Source organism: Acanthaster planci, linkage group LG19, assembly GCF_054643075.1.
Source record: "Acanthaster planci isolate LZ-2023a linkage group LG19, COTS_SCS, whole genome shotgun sequence".
In the NCBI taxonomy this organism is placed as follows: Eukaryota; Metazoa; Echinodermata; class Asteroidea; order Valvatida; family Acanthasteridae; genus Acanthaster; species Acanthaster planci.
The window spans coordinates 4,309,356-4,322,573 of NC_141795.1; the positions used below are offsets into that span (position 1 = coordinate 4,309,356).

Below are 13,218 nucleotides of genomic sequence, written 5' to 3' on the forward strand. Positions count from 1 at the left end.
CTGTTTTAATTAATTTTGCTCAAATTAAATTGCGAGGGATCAACTGAGGAATTTTAAAGAATTTCAAGGAAATCTTATGTTAAAAAGGTTGATCTTGCATTTTAAGTAATTTTAACCTGATGATTTGAAAGAAATTCAAACAAAATTTGTAAGGGGTTAGTCTTGCTGTTTTAATTAAATTTGCCTCAAATAAAATGCAAAGGATCAACTTAAGAATATTTAGGAAACTCAAAGGAATCTTAGGTTGAAACGGTTGATCTTGCATTTTAAATAATTTAAACCTGAAGATATGAAAAAAAAAATTCAAAAAGTTGTAAGGGGTTAGTCTTGTTGCTTTAATTGAATATGATCAAAAGAAATTGCCAGGGGTCAACCTTAGAATTTGAAAGAAATTTCAAGGAATTTAAAGATGCAAAGGAGTTGTCTTGCTGTTTTAATTTTGACCGAATCAGTTGCAAAGGGTTAACCTTATAAATTTAAAGAATTTCAAAGCCATCCAAAGTTAAAGGGGTTCGTCTTTCAGTTTTAAATATTTTTGACTGAATTAATTTGAAGGGCTTCATTTTAAAAGTTGAAATTGAAAAAAATGAAAGTTGCAAGGGGTTAGCCTTGCTGCTCTAATGGAGATTCATTTCAAAGAAATCAAGAAAGCAAGGGGTATTCTTGCTGTTTTAATTAAGTTTTATCAATTTAAAATGCAAGGGGTTGACCTTAGAATTCTAAAGAATTTCAAAGAAAAGGGAATTGCAAGGGTTAGTCTTGCAGTTTTAACTAATTTTGACAAAATAAATTGCAAAGGCTTAACTAAACTCTAAGGTTAAATTAAAGAATTTCAAAGAAAAACATTTACAAGAGGCGGGTCTTTCAGTTTTACAAATTTTGGCTGAAATAAATTTCAGGGGTGTTTGGGAGATTTTATTCCATTGTGAACAACAATATTGCAAGGAGCTTTTTTAAAGTTTTATTAAATTTTGGTAAAACATACTACAAGGGGTTAATTTTCGACGTTTTATCTATTTTAACGAATTTTAATAAGGATTAGGTATTTAGAATAGTATCCTGAGATTGCTGCTTGCTCAAAGTAAAAGTTTACCGAATACTTTAATAAATTTTGGCGAGAAATTAAGAGTTACTTATACTTAATATTTTAAAAAGATTAACACTACAGTTTTTATGTTGCCTAAAGGCGGAGGTTTACTGTCACATTTTCAAAAATTTACTTTGAAATTTAAGCAAGTTACAACATATGTAGACACTTTGAATACAATATTTTAGTACAATCAGGAATAAAAGAAAACAAATGCAACATTTAACAAACAGAATGGAAAGAACGTAACAAACTAGAGAGATATTCATAAATATTTGAATTCACGAATGTAGGAAGGAAATTGTCTTGGATGTCATTTTGGTGAAGTCAAAGGAGTCACACAAGAAGTGAACAAAGCCGGCCTTGGTGGATTCAGAAACATTTCAGGCCGGAGCTAGAAAGTTAACCGCAATCCAATAAAACATATTCAGTAAGTTATATGCACACGTTTAACCTAAAGTTATGAAAAGGCTACAGAACAAGATTCTGAGGTAATTTCGGATGTACCAAAATATTATACTAAAAGGTTGGCATACTAGTACATTCAAATCTTGTTAACTAGAGTTAAAATTTAATGTTTTCATTTTTACCCCTGAAATAATTTCGTTTTATTTCCAATCCTTTTCCTTTTTTAAGTTATTGAATCATATTCCCGATTTATTGAAGAATGTCATCTCAAACGAATTTATTCCATAAATTGTTCTACGGCACGAACAACTTTCTGTAGGAATCCTACATTTCCCTCCGTTGTCTCTCGCTGTTCAGATGGGTGTTCTCCTGCTTCTGCGTGCAGTGCTCTCTCTTGCTCAGAATCAGGTCTTGGCCCTGGCTTTTCTTCCGCCTTCTGACTACTCTCAGAAACAGGTGACTTTTGGAACCGAGGTCGGCTAAGAGGAGAGTTTGGGGGATCGTTTAGTCGCCCATCTTCCCAACCAGACTGTGAGTCTCCTCTATAATTAGATTTGGACCAGGGTTTCACCTCCTGTCTTTTGTCGAGCTTTCCTGGATATTGCTCCGGTTTAGCTTCTGGGACATTATCCCAATCAGACAATGAGTCGCGTTCGGGTGTAGCTTTTTGTTTGGGTCGTGGTTTAGGCCTTGGTGGTGGCGTGCGTCTAGATTTTTGGAGCTCCTCGCTTAGTTCGCCAATCTGTCTTATGAGATCAGCTTTATCGTCGCGCAGTCCACGAAGTGTCTCTGTGAGGGCAGCGTTGTCGTGTTGAAGTCCACCGATGATGCCCTGCAATTCTGCCTCCTTGTGGTCTCTTGTCATCTCCTTCGCCGAATGATCTTTCTTCAATTCATCGACCTGCTGTGAGAGCTCAGTCTTGTTTTCATTGAGGCCCTGAAGTGTGCCCGTGAGGATGGTATTGGCTTGTTGGAGTCCTCGGACGATGCCTTCCAGCTCCGCCTCCCTCTGGTTTCTGATCTCCTCCTGTGCTAAGTAGTCACTCTCGAGTTGATTGACTTGTCGCATGAGCGCTGTCTTATCTTCACAAACCCCTCGAAGTTCGTCTGTAAGGATAGTCTTGTCTTGTTGGAGTCCTCGGACCATATCCTGCAGCTCACTCTCTAGCTTGACTCTCATCATTTCTTTTGCTGAGTTGTCTTTCTTGAGATCATCAGCCTGCTGAGTAAGCACTACCTTGTCTTCACTGAGTGCCTTAAGAGTGTCTGTGAGGACCACCCCCTCTTGTCTGAGTTCTTGGATGATGTCCAGCAACCGCACCTCTTGCTGGTCTCTCGCTTTATCCCTCACCGATTGCTCTGCTTTGAGTTCACTAATCTCTTGCAGGATCTCTGCCTTGTCTTTGCCGAGTCCTTGAAGTGTGGTAGTGAGCCCAATTTTATCTTGCTGTAGCCCTTTGATGATATCCTGCAGCTCCTTCACTGATTCGTCCCTCGCCATCTTCAGCTCCTCCATCTCTGTCTGGAGTGCATCTACGGTTTCTTCCATCTCCGACAAATGTTGTTCCCTCTGCAAGAGGTGGGTCTCTTGCTCCTTGTGCACTCTATCAGTTTCAACATGCAGGGTATCCACAGTGTCAGTCAGCAGAGAGGATCGGCTGACAAGGTTCTGTGTCCGCTCCTTCACTGGATCCAAATCGTAAAGCTTCCTGTCGATGTTTGAGGACTTGTCAGCCGAAGCCTTGATTGTCTGGTTGACGGATGCAAGTCGGTCCTGAACAGCGTACCTGATAAACAAAAAGGAACCAATGCCTTGAGCCAAACCGAGGAGAGAAAAGTGAAAAGAATCCGGCTCCATTTTCTGGTTCCAATGACGCGGCGATAATTGGAAAAACCAGTTAGCATTAACCCTAACAGTCCTCAATCATCAACTTCTGATTTTCCACACGTCCCCTGGGGGTTTGCCATCTGTAACCGTGAATGCTAACAGTCCTTTAGTATGGCTCCCCCAAAAATCAATGATCGGTTTGCTGTGTAGATCTACGACTGCTGCTGTAACATGGGCACATTTGACTCGACCTACTTGAATGATAGGATGTCGTTCCGTAGTGTCTGCAGGTCCCGCGGCCGCACTCCCTCTGAGTTCTGTGATTCTGTCGACAGGTTAGCTTGGATGTACCTGCTGCTGACGAGCTTCAACACTCGCTGCCACCAGGAAGTGGGGTGCAAGTAAAAAAAGTCATAAACTGTGTCTTAGTGGAATCCACCACAAGTCTCTTTATAAATCAAGTCAAAGGTCCTTTACCGGTCAATCAGTAATGGGTAACGGGTATCCAACAGAGGAAAATATTTCCTCTCCACAAAAGACATGTTGATCAGCAGCTTCGCGGTGGTGTATCCAGTGTAGGGTGGGGGAGTTTCATCGCCCATAGATATGTTGACTTTTAGTTTTCTTTTTTCTTCATCGTTAATTTTCTTTAGTTTTAGGATTTGACAGTGTCTGTATTCTAGAAATGTTTCACCCACCTTTTGTAGAGAATTCTTTTATAAACAAAAAGTGGGCAGTTGTTTTGGGGGAAAAAATCAACTCTGTCCCTAACCCACCCAGGCCACCCCCGATATGAGCATGCCACTGAATGGGATGAAAATGTGACAGTTATATGGGAATGTTGTTGTCACTGTTTAGTTGAAAAGTTTGCGACTTTACCCATAAGATTGAATGCATGTGATAGACTTGTGATGGGCTTGATTATAAAGCTGCCGTAAACTGAGAGGTTGACAGTAAAAACCTCATCACGGATGAAAACTCTGGGTCTAATAAGTTCACTTCCAAGTCAATAACAAACACAACCTCTATAGAGCAGATCGTCTCTTTGAAGGGACGGCAAGAAAATCGTTGGATTATGATTATGACGTCGGTGAGATAAAAACAATCCAAAATACTTGTGGATTTCCCATCAATATCTGTATCAACACTTGTCACACATAGGATTATTTCTCGAAGGATTTATGATTTTTTATGGCACTTCGTATTTGAATTTTCAAACAAATTGCCAATAATTATGCAAACTATAAAGTCAATTAGTCTACGGGATTCATGAATGAACTTCATTGAACATTCTTGAGATAATTTTGTAAATGTTGACAAAATGTTTATCTCTCTCTTTCTTGAATTTTTCGTTTGTGGAAACTTTTATTAGAAATACTGATTTTTCTTCCCATGCACAGAAACAATACCTTGTAATCCTGGAGTTCACTTTTTGCATGAATCTCTTTCTGAAATAAAATAATGCAAAAAAGAAATGCTAATATTGGGAATAAACATGCCTAAACACAGTAAATACGATGTTTGCCTTTTCCAAGAAATATGACGCAATTAATAGCCCGTATAGGCCGTATTCCACCCTGCAACAAGTGTTTGTTTTTTCCTCTACAAAAAATTTCATGGTCCCATTATCAGCAAGGAAATCCCCAGCATTGTGGGAAGAGTGTGCCAATAAATTGCAACTCAGTGTGTACAACTCAGATGCAGTATCTTATAATGACGTCAGTGTCTTGCATTTCCTTTCCTCTTGGGAGGGTAGATTTACTCAGCGCCATATTTCTTGGGCAAATGTACAAAAATAATAAAACTTGCCTGATCACCGCGGCGTCGGGTACATCCTGAACATATTTGACACGCACATCTGAAGAGTCGGTACACAGTCTTGAGTGATGGGATAAGGTTGAAGGGTGGCGGTAGGGTCGCTACGGGACGCAGGTAAGAGGCCCAGACAGCGGCACGGTGGAACTTCCACTCCGTATCGGCATTTTCCTGCAAAACAGTAAATTAGGATACATTTGAGAAGAAGAATAGGGAGGCTTAGTTGTTGCCGGTATATCGATCCGTATTCTCAAATTGTTTGTGAAGATTTTTGTCCATTTTGTTTGGAAGAGTCTATGTTCCCAAGATACTGACGCACGCCGTTGTTTTTGACTGTGTGGTTTGATATTTCGTGTCGGTTCTTACCTCGGTGAGGTTGTAGGTATTGGATAGCATGCCGATGAGGGCGTTCAACAGCACGAGCACAGCAACGATCAGATAACAGACGTAGAGAAACGTACCCACGCCCTCTGCGACGGAATTCTTACCAGGCAGTTCAAGCACATCTATCTCAGTGAAGCCATACAGGGACCAGTAGAGATCTTGAACGCTACCCACGAACCTACATCAAGAGATGTCATTCAGAGATCAAAACTTGAGGGGGACACTTGAGACACTGTTTTAAACATGAGATGAGGCTACCTCAAAGAGACCAAAATCCTGAGGAGCGTCAGTCTGCACCAAGTACAACTCCACTTAGGAATTATCTCTCAAAAACTAGATACAGGAACAATCTTTTAATAAGAAATAGAGGTATCTCAGCTTGGAAAGACAACAAATTTCATTCCGGTATGCAAAACCGTAAATAAGAATCGAGCTTCTAGGAGGTCAGGAATATGAACCTCTCACTTATTTCTGAGCTAAGATGCTGAGGGATAATGAATCGCTACTCACGTCGAAAATCCAACAATCATGTGGCAACTATCAGAATCTCGTCCTTGCTCAATGCAGGCCCGCGTGGCCGTCTGACCAGCCGAGTAGAAGTTCTGAAACAGGCCGATGGCGAAGGCAAACCAAATGATCAGGAAGATGCCACAGAACTTGATGATGTCGTCCACCATCCCTCCAAGGGAGATGCGAAGCGGACCGACAGTGTCGCTGACCAGGAGAAGGTTTAGCAGGCGCAGGACGGACACGGTGATAGCCACGCCGAACAAGGCGCGGGCCACCACCGCCGGCTCGAACTGATCGAGTTCGATGGTCGCTAGCAGTGGGGGCGGCAGTGATGGTGGTGCGATGGAGATCAGGGGCCGGCACCCAGAGAGCACCTCCACGATAGCTCCATTGATACCTTCAATGGAAGTGTCATTGAGCCTTCCCCTCAGAACATCAGTCACTTCTGCCACCTGATTCAGCAGGTCGGCATAGGTCTCGTTTCCGAGATTTGACTTGTTTGTCCAATCAGGCTCAAAGACACCCTCAGAGGTCTGAAAACAAACAAACATTTGGCAGAACATTTGTTTCAAACACGAGTCAATTCGGTGTTAGAAACAAGAGGACCTAAGTAAAGCAAAAAAAATGGAATTTTTTTTCCATACCGATCGCTTTACAACCTTAAAGTGTCCAACCATGTTACAAGAATAGTAGATGTCATCGATCGGGCACATATTGAAACCTTTAATGAGGAAATAAGTTGAGGTAATTTCTTGGAGACTTTACCTTCTCATAAATGTCTTTTATTCCAGTAAATGGGAGACTATAAATTTGACTCCCTGGAAAAATAAAATGGCTGATTCTCGTTGCGTTTGGGTTTCTGCCAACAAAGAAATTTCCATTTTCGGAGTTGTTGTGGCTGCCATAACCTTGCCAAAAATTATATTATCCCTGCCTGAGAGAACATAAACCGCATGCCTATAGCAAGCAGCACCGTGGATCGACACATGACAAGCACAGAACGTTCTTTGTAGTTTGGTTACGGTCTTGTGAAAAAGTTGTATTGATGTGTATTCTACGGATAGTTATTGGCAAACCAACAAAGCAATGCTAATGGTATTGTACTGAACTCATCGAAAAGCGACTTGATACTTCAGCTGAACTGCAAACCAATAAGGGTGTTTCAACTGAACCATATCGGTCGGCATACATTTAGTATGATGTTATTGTCCGCTGAGTTCAATGCATTGATGGTTTACAGTAGACCTTAAAATGAGTGTCGATTCACGGTTCCCATAAAGGAGGCAGGCGCGCAGGACCAGCCACGAGGTTGGCGGCTGGTTAAAGGATTTTCAGTGAGTGAACAAAATATTTTTCTATTTTCACTAAGCTGATTTCCTGTTTTGAATAAATTTCAGAAATCTTACTTGGTTACGGCCAGCCAACTGCAGGCAGAACACCGCAATGCAAAGTCCTACGATGACAACTTCATAGAGATTGATACCGTCAGACAGATATTTCTGCGGTCCATGTTTCCGGATGACACTAAGATGTGACCATGCCAAACCTACGGAGTTGGTGACAAGGTCGTCAGTTGAAGAAAACAACAGGGATTTATGACACATCAGGGAACGTTTCCACTGTGTGTGTGCTTGGCCATGTTTATTGTAGTGACATATCCACTCATTTAATTTAAGTGTGGTGAAACTTAGACTTGAGTCTCGGAAGTCATGGCGATCAGTATTTTCGGACACCGAGAACTCGGCCAGTGACTTACCGAGGACCCAAATCAAAATGAGCAGGTACAGTGCCTCAACAGTCCGTGGGTACTCGTGCTGATTAGTGGCGTTTACTGTAACGATGAAGGCGAGGAACGTAAAGCCGGATCCGGCCTTCATCAACATCATGATGTATCTGCCGAGTGATGATGAAATTCATGACAGGGGGTTGAATACAGTAAGAGGGGTTAACCACTGGATTTTTCTGTCATTGCTTTTTTATCATTCATGTGGTTAGCATTATTGCTTAGTGCTACTGAATGACGCGCAAGATTAAGTGCACTTTGGTTCAGACAATGATTGGACAGTTTGAGATACCAATGCCATATACTTCAAAATAATGTAATTGCAAACAATGCAATTGAAACAGAATAGAAGGCCTGAAGGTGAAGCCAAAAAAGACGCACTTACGGAAGTCTTACAAAGGAAGTCACACTGCGCACGGGCACAAAGATGTAGAGGAAGCATATGATGGGATAGCCGAAGAGGACAAACAGCGTCAGAAGGATCTGATAGAAGATTCCTCGCTCGTTCCAATCAAGAAGATTCCTGTAGAACTGCACGATGATGGCCTTCTGGGAATGGGGGTGGGCTATGAACTATAGGATGGTTAAAAAAGAGCCGGAGGATTAGTGAGTCGACAACTGTTCATCAGCAACACGAAAGTAAGCAAATTTAGTCACTTAGTTTGCTTGCAACTTCAAACCTTGCGAAGGAATTTGAAAACATCTTCAATAATCCATCCATTTACAGCTCGTTGATTTTAAAATCGTGCGTCCTGGGTTCTTTCAACCCAGTGAGAAAGCATTTTTAAATAAGAACTGGAAATGAGGACATGCCCGTTGAGATCTTGTTCCACCTACCTCTTTCTGCTTGTAGTCGATGGCCTCAAACAATTTGGCAAGGGGGTGTTGCTTACCCTCTTCGTCACGGTACTTGTCCGTGTCGTGATACCGGAACAGGGCTAAAATCTGGCTCACCAAAGACACAACAACATATTGATGGCCTAAATGTTTGAATGGATGGAAGATGACCATGAAAAATACAGTTACATGTAGGCCTACAGTTCTAGTTTGGTTTGTTTGGGCATGGTTATTTCGTAAGAAATGTTTCAAATAAACACTACGAATATTGACTGTGTAGTGCTAGGGCTGGTACCAAATTCTGCTCTGGTTTCTACCTCTTTGGTTGAAGCTGATTCTCCAAGCATCTCTCCTGCGAAGACTTCCACGCCGCGCGCCATCTGCTCGTACTCGGCCCCGAAGTCCTCCCACGTGCGGCTCAACGTCTTGAGTTTGGCGCTCAGCTGGAAGGCGTGGCCAAAGATGTCCGTCTGGGTGGCCAGGATGTAGGCGGGCTGTGAGAGGGCGCGGTAGATGTGTAAGGTGGAGATAGCCTGGGTCAAGGTCACGTCACCGCCTTGAGACATCGAGGGCTCGGTGATGCTAGCGCCAAGGTCCAGAAGCATCTTCAAATCAGAAAATATCATCCAATATGTAACGTTCCTAAGGAGCTTTACTCCACCACAATTTCATGACATGTGTGGCCTATAAAACCAATGGGCTGAACACAATTCGACAAGAACCACTCGTGAGCACTGAATTTTGTAATGGAATTTTGGCCAGTGATCTCTTTACGCCCTTGCTTGGTAAATAGTCAGGATTATACGCCCCAACGCTTATTATGAGTGCCTGATTTGCACATCAGAAATCACGTCACTGGCCAGGTTTATAAGTGCTGACAAATTCAGCAATAAGCAGAGCAATTTCGAGGCTAAGAGGGTTCCAAAACTCATATTTCCTATTACTTATGCTCGGAGAATCTTATTTACTAAAAACAGGCAGAAAATACAGATCTTCTGATTACCTTGACCGTTGCAAAGTTATTTCTCTGCGCTGCCTGAATCACGGGTGTTATGGCTGGGTGGAAATCGTCATTGTCAGAATGACAGTTCAGAACTGATTCCAGAATATCCTTGACAAGATAGACCAATGAGAGTTCCATGAAGCAAGGAGTTGCCATTAACGTAATTCTTTACGTTTAGCTTGCGCTAAAAGTCAATAATGCCAAGAGCGACTGGTTCAACAGTCTAAGAGCTTCACTTGGCTCAAAGCGAGTTTCTAGTACTTTGTTTCGCAATGTGTGAAACGAAGGGTCTAGGGACCCTAGAAGAATGTCCTTTTCGGTGGTATTCCTGGCATCCAGATAAGAAAAAAAAATCAAATTCTCGTACACCTCACTGCAGCAATGGAATTTGCGAATTTTGTTACTTCCCACCGAATGGAATGGCATTGAGCGTACATGTAGGGCCTAGGTCGACTGGCCCAAACCGTGGTAAAGGAAATGATTTTGAAGTTCAACAGGGTTACCGACATTACCAGCCGAGTGAATATTTTGTCACTCTTTAACTCAATCGGGCCAAATACTTCCACGGCATTGTGATTGTATAATGTTAAAAAAATGTTTACAGCGCAATAACTCCAATTGCGATGCAAAATAAATACCTGTACACGTCACTTGTACGTCGCTTGTAGGGCAGCCACTTGTTCTTTGTTGACATTCTTTTGGTTTGGTTTCATTGAGTTGTCAACCTGACTTTGGTCACTTTCATGACCATAACATTCAGTTGCATTTTCATCTACCAAGTTATCCGACAATTGTGCAAAGTTTGATCAAACTTGGAAAAGCTCATTATGAACACCATTATTGGAGACTTAGTAAGGGATTTAGGTTGAAGTTCTTGTAAACCGGAGGAGTTTGTTTGCTTCCTTTTCTCTTAGAGATGAGAATCTTCAAATGTTACGGATTTGATTTCATTGCGGACGATGAAAATCCTTCCCTTTGTGAATCCAAAGTGTCACAATCCACAATTGTATTAAACTTGTACTCTTGGATGTTTTGAGTTTAGCGGCGGGAAAAAAGTTATCATCAAGCAAGTCTTTTTCAAGAAGCAGGTTCCCACCTCTTGAATTTGTACATAGCAGCAAATCGCCTTGACCGCCTCTTCAAACTCCACGTCGATGGCTCGAATCAGGGCATCTCCAAGAGGAATGTCGTACTTCAGGAGAATATTGACGACATCTGCAAATGAAACAAACAAAAGATGAAGGATGGTTCCAAAGCAGACATAGCGTGGCATGGAGAAAGCAGGTGAGGATCCAGAGGGGGATCCAAGAAATAATGAACTAACAGTTGTTTTTAATAATGATTAGGATAACATCTTACTATAAGGATAGAGTTAAGCGCATTAGTAACAGTGTAATGAAAAACCTATATGTCCACTTGCTCGCAGCAATGGGGCATACCTAAAACCAGACTGGCCATAGGCCTATTCCCTGGAAAACTTTCTGACTCAAGAACATTGCTCTAAATATTTCTGCTATCCATGCTGTTGTACAGAAAAAGAATCATATTTTCTGTTCTTCTTAGGATAAATAAATCCGAGTTTCTCAGAAGTGCACACTCTTGCGTGCTATTCAAGTAAATTGTCCAACTTCTTCAAATGTACGTCACGCAAAAGGGGAAACCAAAGAATAAACTGCTTTAGGTTTTTTGGGGATAACCCCCACAATTAGGCGAAAACGGGAAACTCTTAAACCTATCACACGGTTCATTTCACAAGCAGTCCATGACCGTCCCACCCTGTATACATGTACTTTGTCTGAGGTCAGACTTCAAACTAAACCAACCTCAGGGGGCAGAATATTGTACCGTTCGGTCACCTCATAATACCTGTATACTAGCAAGCTTTTCAGTAATTGTAATGGACTTCTATTCATATGTGTCATTGTTTCCGGTCGTTGCAGTCAGCATTTTTGAAATGCAAACTTCTACCTACTGCTATCTTGATCGATTCTGATACAGCGGCAAGTTTGCACTTTTCCTGACTTGTTTTCTTCAAAGGCTCATTGGGAAATTGAATTTTACTTTTTTTTACCAAGTATAATTGCAAAAAGGTATCCCTAACGATGGACCGTCCCGCATCTGGATTGTTTTGGAAGAAGTAGAAACGAAGATGAACGGAAACACACCAAAACAACGTATTTTCGAAGTACAAACTTTACACAATGAAAGCAATGACACAGGCCTTCATAGCTAACTATGGTATTGCAAACAGGCTTAGGCTCAAAAATCGTCATATTCTAGAAGACCCTTGTCCGGCCTAGCTACAAAACGTATTATGCCTCTTTAGCTTTGGTTGAGCCGTTGACCCTGATTTCCTAAAGGTAAATTCCGAAGGCTTGAACAACTCAATAGATTATGTGCAGGCTTCAGTCAGGAACGCTTACTTGAAATCATCAATCATGGGTCCAACAAAGGGGAATTGAAACGATTTTCATTTTCAAGACCAACAACTTGCACACTTTAAAACCTCCCAGCTGTTTGTTTAATAGAATCGTGGATTTTAAGAACATATAACGATCAAAATGGTGTTGCACTGTGCAGAGCGGCATCCGCAGCAAGAATAAAATGAACCAGAATATATCAAAAAACGAAACAACCCACGGCATGTAACTTACCGATGTAGCCATCCGTGATGGCATCAGTATACAAGGTCAGGTTTTCCTCGTTTCGCCAGTCCCTCAACAAGCCTGCCTCCTGCCACTGGCCAAGCATTTCATTAAGTCGTATAGCATTCCCCATGCCAATCGTGGCCCTCACCAGGTCATACCTGGCGGATTCATCTTCATACTCAACTCCCAGAAAACACAGGAACGAGGAGTCATCTAGAGCTACGGTGGCAGTGCTAGACTCGCCGTTCTCCTGGAGAGCCTCCTTCGGACCATAATCTCCCGCATTCCGCTTCTCCAAAGCCTCCAGCTCGTAACTTTCCGCATCCATGGACGATGGCGGTTGTTTCAACGCGTGTGACATACAGGTGGGAAGCTACAACAAAACTCTACTCACATGGAAGCGTCAGGTCTGTCCACAGCTCACGAACTTTCAACAGACCGTGTACATATGTACCTCCTTGTTACGGAACAAGACACACCGATAATTGGATCGGCCAACACCGTACTGCCCACGCAAGATCACGGCTACGTTCGAGCTCAGTGTCTAAAGCTAGGTCTTAGTTCGTCGTAAATACACGTACGTGAGCAAATGCTAACAACAGACGTAGCCCATTTCCAAAAATATTCACAATACGTATTGTCAAACTGCAAGGTCGAGGCCGCTCAACCAACCTCAACCATTAGTTATTCCCCCAATCTAGTGTCGGTTATTTTCACACTGTTGGGCGCGATTAGTGCAATAGTTTGGGCAGTCTGGTCTAGTATAAAGGACACTAAAGATTTGGTTCATGCTGTGCCCAGGGGACCTAGTGGGAATGATTCCTCTTCATGTCAGATCAGCAGTAATAATTCAGTAATCTCTCCCATCCAGTCGGAGAAGTACGCTGCTTGTATGTAAAAATTAATTTTCAGCAC

General features: G+C 42.1%; 1 protein-coding gene across 2 annotated transcripts; it reads right to left on the minus strand.

Moving 5' to 3' along the window:
• LOC110987641 (short transient receptor potential channel 4-like) lies at positions 1-13,175 on the minus strand. Of its 2 annotated transcripts, XM_022250678.2 has the most exons (14): positions 12,310-13,175; positions 10,752-10,870; positions 9,656-9,763; positions 8,970-9,257; positions 8,653-8,760; positions 8,201-8,388; positions 7,789-7,925; positions 7,439-7,578; positions 6,033-6,565; positions 5,505-5,700; positions 5,133-5,309; positions 4,733-4,771; positions 3,579-3,700; positions 1-3,282 (listed from the first exon to the last, which is right to left on the minus strand). In XM_022250678.2, the coding sequence occupies exons 1-14, from the start codon at positions 12,662-12,664 to the stop codon at positions 1,773-1,775; spliced, it is 4,020 nt and encodes a 1,339-aa protein (XP_022106370.2). In that variant the 5' UTR covers positions 12,665-13,175; the 3' UTR covers positions 1-1,772. The 2 variants fall into 2 exon arrangements, with proteins under 2 accessions (XP_022106370.2, XP_022106277.2); XM_022250585.2 differs by having other exon boundaries at positions 7,439-7,925.
• Positions 13,176-13,218: the final 43 nt, after the last annotated feature.

Excerpts from the sequence above, each read along its gene's own strand:
- LOC110987641 (XM_022250585.2), bottom strand. The coding sequence starts at position 12,664 with ATGTCACACGCGTTGAAACAACCGCCATCGTCCATGGATGCGGAAAGT. Across the intron at positions 8,389-8,652 it reads TCGACTACAAGCAGAAAGAG|TTCATAGCCCACCCCCATTC; the intron begins GTAGGTGGAACA and ends ACCATCCTATAG. Across the intron at positions 3,701-4,732 it reads GTGAACTCCAGGATTACAAG|CGAGTGTTGAAGCTCGTCAG; the intron begins GTATTGTTTCTG and ends TCCTGGTGGCAG.